The sequence below is a fragment of the Polyodon spathula genome, chromosome 47 (assembly GCF_017654505.1).
Source record: "Polyodon spathula isolate WHYD16114869_AA chromosome 47, ASM1765450v1, whole genome shotgun sequence".
NCBI classification, from domain to species: domain Eukaryota; kingdom Metazoa; phylum Chordata; class Actinopteri; order Acipenseriformes; family Polyodontidae; genus Polyodon; species Polyodon spathula.
Genome location: NC_054580.1, coordinates 1,656,326 through 1,665,105, shown reverse-complemented (window position 1 = coordinate 1,665,105; position 8,780 = coordinate 1,656,326). Strand labels below are relative to the sequence as shown.

General features: G+C 45.5%; 1 protein-coding gene across 2 annotated transcripts; it reads right to left on the bottom strand.

Moving 5' to 3' along the window:
• Window positions 1-6: 6 nt before the first annotated feature.
• rce1a (Ras converting CAAX endopeptidase 1a) lies at window positions 7-7,754 on the bottom strand. Of its 2 annotated transcripts, none has more exons than XM_041237974.1 (7): window positions 7,514-7,754; window positions 5,886-5,988; window positions 5,424-5,507; window positions 4,497-4,572; window positions 3,304-3,471; window positions 1,370-1,441; window positions 7-247 (listed from the first exon to the last, which is right to left on the bottom strand). In XM_041237974.1, the coding sequence occupies exons 1-7, from the start codon at window positions 7,681-7,683 to the stop codon at window positions 126-128; spliced, it is 795 nt and encodes a 264-aa protein (XP_041093908.1). In that variant the 5' UTR covers window positions 7,684-7,754; the 3' UTR covers window positions 7-125. The 2 variants fall into 2 exon arrangements, with proteins under 2 accessions (XP_041093908.1, XP_041093909.1); XM_041237975.1 differs by having other exon boundaries at window positions 162-897.
• Between the last annotated feature and the right edge of the window lie 1,026 nt (window positions 7,755-8,780).

Sequence of the window (8,780 nt, the reverse complement as noted above, 5' to 3'; positions counted from 1 at the left end):
GCTTTACCTCCCTAAGCCAGAGGAGCACTAGATGCTCCCTGTGGAATCCCCAGAGAAGATCAGAGCCTTTGAACAGCCAGGAACCCGCACTGCCCTGACACTCCGAATTAGTGCCTTCTAAACTACTAATAATAATCATCATCATCATAATGACAGTAGTAGTAACATGACGGGGTGCACTGACCTGTCCGGACGAAGACGAAAGCTGTGTATGTCCCAAACACAGCCGTGTACGAGAACTGAAACACTGAAACACACAGAGAACAAGGGCTGGTTAGTGCAGATGCTGACCTGCAATGTTCGTCTCTACAAGAATCCATCCAATAGAGATTACCCCGACTGCACAGTCTAAACCAAAAACACACACACAACCAGGAGATCACTAGCTTCTCCAGCCTGGGTCCGAATCAAACACACGAGAACAGAAGGGACGAGAAGAGGCTGTTCGACCCACCGAGGCTGGCCCTTCCAAGCACACCCTATGCCGAGGAGCTCCTTCTCTTACCTGCGGACAGGATGATGCCCCCCCTATGCTGAGGAGCTCCTTCTCTTACCTGCGGACAGGATGATGCCCCCCCCCTATGCCGAGGAGCTCCTTCTCTTACCTGCGGACAGGATGATGCCCCCCCTATGCTGAGGAGCTCCTTCTCTTACCTGCGGACAGGATGATGCCCCCCCTATGCTGAGGAGCTCCTTCTCTTACCTGTGGACAGGATGATGCCCCCCTATGCTGAGGAGCTCCTTCTCTTACCCGAGGACAGGATGATGCCCCCCTATGCTGAGGAGCTCCTTCTCTTACCTGCGGACAGGATGATGCCCCCCCTATGCTGAGGAGCTCCTTCTCTTACCTGCGGACAGGATGATGCCCCCCCTATGCTGAGGAGCTCCTTCTCTTACCTGCTATGCTGAGGAGCTCCTTCTCTTACCTGCGGACAGGATGATGCCCCCCCTATGCTGAGGAGCTCCTTCTCTTACCTGCGGACAGGATGATGCCCCCCCTATGCTGAGGAGCTCCTTCTCTTACCTGCGGACAGGATGATGCCCCCCCTATGCTGAGGAGCTCCTTCTCTTACCTGCGGACAGGATGATGCCCCCCCTATGCTGAGGAGCTCCTTCTCTTACCTGCGGACAGGATGATGCCCCCCCTATGCTGAGGAGCTCCTTCTCTTACCTGCGGACAGGATGATGCCCCCCCTATGCTGAGGAGCTCCTTCTCTTACCTGCGGACAGGATGATGCCCCCCCTATGCTGAGGAGCTCCTTCTCTTACCTGCGGACAGGATGATGCCCCCCCCTATGCTGAGGAGCTCCTTCTCTTACCTGCGGACAGGATGATGCCCCCCCCTATGCTGAGGAGCTCCTTCTCTTACCTGCGGACAGGATGATGCCCCCTACGGTCCCCTGTCTGAATCGCAGCAGCTCGATGACATGGTGGAAGTGAGCTGGAACAGACAGTCAAACACACAGAGTGCTTGTTATTGATCTGAGAAGTCAGGGAATCACTGGTAAAGGTTTGTTTTTAACTCCAGTGCATCTTATCCTGTGTGCATCAGAACATGGCTTACGATTTGTGCTTCAATAGTCATTCCCGAGTACAATCTTCAGTTTAGTGAGTAATAAGTTATAGTTCCAGAACCCCCTGCAATACCAATAAGCACCTCGCTTTACCTTCACTGCATCACGTCCACACTGTAGCCATTATTTCAACATATTCCTGATAATTGTCATATTTTTTTTATCCACACATCATAGGTAGGGATCTACTTAAATTGCAGAGAATTTACGTGGGTAGGTTAAGGAATAAAATCAGGATTGCGCAGACCTGTTGAAACATCAAATAAACTAATATTTCCGAGCACATAAAAGACTAAAATAGTGGTACTTGCTTCCTACTTAAAAAGTAAGCAGCAGGTTGTTTGCAGGATCGTACCTGTAGTGCTGATTTCACTTGGCTACAACCGACAGGAATACTTTTTGTCTGCGCTGACTCTCAAGTTTGTTTTCTGAAAGCTGTCGTTTTGTTCTACGTTCGGTTTAGTAGCCTCTTGTGACTCACCTGCGCAATGCAAACCACTTCGCCACACCTCTGTAGAAGCCTTTCGTCTAATGCGCGATGCTGAAGCTAAATAACGATCGATCGTACCTTCTCCAAAGTCACATTAGATGTGCAAAACAATTTACCTCCATCTGCATGGAACGTTTTTTGGGGGAAATTTCTTAACAATCCTCAGCCGAAATATTCTTTGCTTTTTGCTTTGTCGTCCATTTTTGGTAATTTACCTCCAATCTTGAAAACTAGTAGACTTGAGCAACCTAAATCAAATAACAATGCAACACTGACTTTGTCCCGCCTCCTGTACAGGTCACAGAAAAACAGTACAGACGCACTGATGGGGTGATTTAAACACCACTGTCATGTGAACAGTAACAAGAAAGTTAACCGCTTTGGTGTATTTGTTTTTTTTATTGTTATTTGTCTAAAGTACGTTATTTTTTGTATTTTTGCTATGCACAGAGGACAGCGAAGGAATTAAAAAAAAAAAAGCCTATCTACAGAGTTAAGACACGTAGTTTGCGATCGCTTGTGACGTGCAGTAGATCATTTAAATTAGGTTTCTTTTTTTCCCTTCCCTGTACTAGTCCAGTATGCATTGGCCCCCAAAGAGGTGAATTTCAGTGACCCCTCAATTTCCCGATTTCCGCAAAATAGCGAATTAAGTAGACCCCCTAATCATAGGTAAATAAACAAGGGAATTCCTTTTTTTCTTCAGGAACTTCGCCAGGAGAAAGATATTTTTCTCGTAGGCATCGCAGCGTATCCAGTTCCCGACCCCTCCTGCACAATGTGTCGTGGGAACAGAACCCCAGCGTTGTTGCAGGAGGAGGGAGTGTGATCTGGACACGCTGCGATCCTTTTTCCTTTTCCTGGCGAATGCTCCAGTGTAACATCGAGGAACGTGTTGCCCAGCTGATTTATAACTAATGATGTGTGGTTAGAACATTTCAAGGCAATGTGTTTGAAAATAAAGTGAAAATATAGTCTTTCTTTGACTGCCAAACCACTAACTGAGTTATTGCAAAAAAATACATAAAATAAAAACAGCAAGTGGACACTAGGCTTGCACCCCATCAATGTTACTTTGAGAACTTCGACTCCAGTCTCATTACACCTTATTCAACATGATCGTCAGACAGCACCAATCACACGAGTTTGATAAAACCCGACCAAAGCACTGCAGTAAAGAAAGAGGCTATAGTTTGTTTCTCTCTTTGTTTGTGCGTGGTGGCTCAGCCGGGCGCTCACCGACTCCGAAGAAGAGCGGGCAGGTGAAGATGGCCAGGCTCAGCCCAGCGCAGGGAGCCAGCATGGGCAGCATGCAGGCACGGAACACCAGCTCCTCCGTCAGAGGGGCCACAACTTGATTCCGCAGCCAGCGCATATCAGACAGGCAGAGCAGCCAGAACCGCGGGTCTGACAGGGGGGGGAGGAGAGAGAGAGAGAGAGAGAGAGAGAGAGAGAGAGAGAGAGGAGAGGGGAGAAGAAAAAGAGAGGGGAGACAGAGAGAGAGAGAGAGAGAGGGGGAAGAGAGAGAGAGGGGGGAAGAGACAGAGAGAGAGGGAGAGAGGGAGAGAGGGGGGAGAGAGAGAGGTTTTATATGGTTTACATTCTGATAAGTAGGGAGGAAGAAGGATTGATATTGTGTGTTAACATTATATTTTATTTTATGTAACATTTATGTTGAAATGCTTTGAAATGCTTTTCATCAGGTCAAGGGGTGAGATCACAATGTGGGTACTAGTTCTTCCTTGGAATCTATAATTTTTTGGGAGGTTTGCAGTCATGGATGAAGCACACACACTAACTGGGGTGTAATGATTAATCTTGAATCAGGGATTCTTTCTTTACATGACACATCATATTGTGAGACAAATTTGTAGCTCAGAGTTCACCAGGTGGTTCTTGAGAGAAGTGTTTTTTACAGTAGGAATGAAAACTCTCCCGAACTCTTAATTTGTGTCTTAATAAAAAAAACAAATCCATTGTTAAATGATCATTTGATATTATTCTGCATCACACAAGTGCCTATCAGGGCCATTGCATGTATCATGATGCACATTGCAACCTGCCTATCATGACACATATCGTGACAGTAATGTATTCTAACACCCCTAACACACACACCCAGGTCTGCAGCGGACACTGCATTAGAGCAAGCCTCTAACACACACACACACACACAAACATACACGCCTCTAACACACACCTCTAACACAAACACAAGCCTCTAACATACACACAAACCTCTAACAAACACAAGCCTCTAACACAAACACAAGCCTCTACCAAACACAAAAACACAAGCCTCTAACACACACAAAAACACAAGCCTCTAACACACAAACACAAACCTCTAACACACACACAAATACAAGCCTCTAATAAACACACACACACAAGTGTGACATCACAGGCTGTTGCTTCTCTTAGTTACTCACCAAACCCGACCTTGAGCCCGTCGAAGTCCCAGGAGCAGTCCATGCCGAGCTGGATCAGTGGCCCCAAAAACAGCACCTGCAAAAGGGGAGGAAATAAAGAAACTGCACCATTGAATCACACACACTAGCCTGATCACTAAATACCAATCCACAACACGAATGCACACTTAAAAAAAAATAAAGTAAAAAAAAATAATTAATTAAAAAAAATAGATTTCCTGGGGGAAATGTCTCATATTAGCATATTTGTAACAGCTGAACTGGTATTGTAGAGCTTAATGTGATTGTAGACAACAAATTAATTCTCTTAAAGGTTGTGTACATTCATTCATTAAAGAAGTTATTTTAAAACATAATTACACTTGGTTAGAGAAATCTGTTTGCAAGCCATGCTCTCAGTTAGCGTTTGCACTTCATTGGTCACCTGGAGGGTGAAATTGTCCCCTCCCCTTCAATGGCTTCTTTCCTGCCAATAACCAATCAGCTGATTCCACTACTGACTGACATGCTTTCAGCCAGTAACATGACCCTGAAGGCTGAGGTGAACTGACCCAGGAAGTGCAAGTATAATATATCCCAAGTGATAAAATCGAACCATCCTTTAACCTCAAGTAACAGATATGATGCTTTTTTCAAACCTGCTACTCTAAGATCTCTGTGCTGATGGAACTGCCAGACGGTAAGACTTACGGAATTGTTGTGTTAGCTACTTCAATCTGATAGTCCAGCCTGCTACTGACTGTGGGGTGTGTGTGATGGATTTCAAATACAAACGGTCTCTGAGATATGAGCACGCAGCAACTGAACATGACCTGGAAAATCAGACCGAATGTCAAACCCTCTATCAGTCACGTGGCTGCAATACGGCTGTTATCTTAGCTCCCAGGACAAAGGGAAGGGTGTACAATACAGAAATTCTAATCTTACCATGGTGAGGAGGAGGGGCAGGGTGGCTGCGGCGAGGAGGCCCTCCACACGGATACCCATGAGAGCTAACAGCGACTGGCTGGACTGGAGAGAGAGAGAGACACACGTTACACTGGACTGGAGAGAGAGAGAGACACATGTTACACTGGACTGGCTGGACTGGAGAGAGAGATGCGTTACACTGGACTAACAGGAGAGACTGACTTACACAAAACAATGCATTACCACCACTCTGTAGGTCTCTCATGTTCCTCTATGAAAGGAACATACATTAAAGTGAATTGGATTTTTTCTAAATGACTATTTTGTACAGAGCTATGCATCAATCACTTTGTATTCTTCACTGTACTCTAGTTCAGATTTAGCATGTGAAGCGTGTGGGCAATGTGCTGGTGTGCATATCAACATGTGCCAAAGCAACGGAGCTCAATTCAAACACGAGTTCTGTGAAGCGACGCTCACTCTGATGCCGGCGAACTCCTTCCATGTCCACACGAAGAGAGGCGAGAGTGTGGAGACGATGAGAACACTGGTGAACCTCCTCTTAATCACAGCAGGGTGATCCCTGAGAGAGAGAGAGAGAGAGAGAGAGAGAGAGAGAGAGAGAGAGAGAGAGAGAGAGAGAGAGAATGGAGGAGAGGAAAGTGATCATCAACACACCTCCCCTCTAGCTTATTCCAACTCGCTGTTCTCTCTTCCAGCATCACTGGATTCTACTCTTCTCATATACACATATATATATATACACACACACACTTTTTTTTTTTTTAAAGTTAGTAGTGGCCAATTGATTTTACCCCAATTTGGAATATCCAGTTGTATTTTTTAGGCTCAGCTCACCGCTATCACCCCTGCTCTGACTCGGGAGCGGCGAAGACGAACACATGCTGTTTTCCGAAATGTGTGCCATCAGCTGACCGCCTCTTTTCACTCTGCAGGCCCGCCATGCAGCCAACCCAGAGCTACAGTGTCAGAGGATGACGCAGCTCTGCGCAGCTTACAAGCAAGCTGACATGCGCCCAGAAAGTCTAGAGGGGTCCCTGGTGCGCTGTGAGTCGAGGACACCCTGGCCAACCTAAAACCTAACACCGGGCGGCACTTGGCCAATTGTGCGCCACCCCCTGGGAACGCCCGTCCTCAGTGGGCAGTGGAATAGCCTGGACTCAAACCAACGACTTCCAGGCTCGGGGCGCAACCTACACTCCACGAGGAGCGCCTTTATCGGATGCGCCACTCAGGAGCCCCTGATTCTACTCTTCTCTTTTCTGTACAATTCCCGTTTTTTAATTCATTTCAGTTGTTGATGTATTTACCTTGTAGCTTTGCTAAACTCTCCTCAACCTACATAACTAACATTTCTTCACACTAATACAAGGAGACTGTCTGCTACGTGCAAATTCTTAAGCCCAACACACACATGGGCAATGTTTCGTTGTGTATGCTGAATGTTTCCCTGCTTCCAGGGTTTAGCCCAGAGCTTCCCAACCCTGGTCCTGGGCCCCCCTGTGTCTTCTGGTTTACAATGGCTCTCATTACTTAACTAGACCCTTCACTGAACCGATCATTTGCTTAGGTAGACCCTTTTCATTGTTCTCAGCTCTTAAAGTTGCAGAGTCCAAGTTACTTATAAAATATTACAGCTAACTGGAACTCTGCAACTGTTTATGCGCTGAAAATAAGTAAAAAGGTCCAATTAAATCAATGATTAGTTCAATGAGGGTTCGTTAGTGAGAATTCAGTTGGAATAAAAACCATTAGACACAGGGGTTCCCAGGACTCTAGTAAAATACTCGCGTCTTGTTATTGCACAGCTCATAATATTAAACATACAGTCCAACACAGCGACTGCTTACATTCAACACGAAAAATGTGTGAAGGTCGTTTCTGACCGAACCAGCCTCCAGATAACCCAGCACGAAAAACAATCACCAATTTGACTTAAGTAAGAATATCCGCCTATTTGAAAAACAGATTTAAGAAAAAGTTTTTACCTGCTGCAAGACCTGTTAAATGCCCTGCATGTTGGACAATATTTTCTAAAAGCGTGTTTAAATAAATCTAGATGGGAACTTTTTGAAGGGATTTGTTACCTTGGTAAATCGCTCCTCCACACGTACAGGCTCCCTACATACGAGCAAGCCAGCAACAGACAGGACAGGACTGAAACCCCGCACACACCCGTCGAGGGGACGGACGCGTCTCTACTGTGGGGATTCACACTGTCAGGGTAGTTTAAATCCACGTCGTCCTCCTCGAACATGGCGAGCCCCGCTTTCAGAGCACCGTCCCAGCAAAACTGCACACAGGGAGCTGAAAGGCAAGGCACGGCAAAGTGACATCATCACCGTGAGCCTGGCTGGCCACCAGAGCGCCCTCTCGATCGGGGCGACGCCTGCTGGTGACGCTCTGAGGCTGCGGCGTGTGTCTGGTTCTCCCGTCTTCCTTGTTCTGTTTCTTCATGCCAGGCTTCATGGCACCTGCTTCATACTGCATAAAAGCTTAGTTATGCCACCAACTTATTTCAGCTCGATTTACATTCATTGCAAAGAGTATTTTTTGTTTTGTTTATAATCGATTAAAATATTTGAAGGTCTCATTAATAAGATAAAACGCACACAAGCCATGTTCATTCTCACTCTTGTTAGTGTGCTGCCTTCCTTGTGTTTCTCTGTCCCATTCATCCAGCCGCTTTATAAACCTTAAACTTCTTTTATACGTTCAACTTCGTTTAATGGACTCTTTGTCAACACTTGAATTCCCCACTATTCCAATATGAGCAGGAACCAATATAAAGCATGCATCAATCCCTAGTCGTTTAAGATTGATAACCCAATCTAATACTTCCATTATTAAGTTTGGCCTAGACTCAGAATATCTTAATTCTAAATCATAATTTGTAAAAGAATTAGCAATGGACTGTTTAATCACAATTTGCAAGCGATTCTCCAGATTAATGCAAAATTGACAGTGTGACCTACAGCTGTATAAATGTACGGACAGACACCCCATATACTCCCAGGATCTGATATTCTTAATCATTTGTTCTAAGTAAGTGTTGCATACATACTGTACACACGCAAGAACCCCTACACTATATTGCTAATTTTAATGTGACATCATTTTCATCTCATACAAACTAGCTGATACAAGCCTTCTGATATGAAGACATTTTAGATGGTTGTATCACATCAATATCAGAGCATCAGAAAATGATTCCTGTGAAAAGGGTTATGGCTGCAGTTAACCCTGCTCTTACTGTTGTGTGTACAGGGTGAATACCAGGATCCAGAATATGATGTTTCACAATAAAGGCAGATCACTGGGGTTAGATTTGGATTCGGTGCAGAATTAACAGTG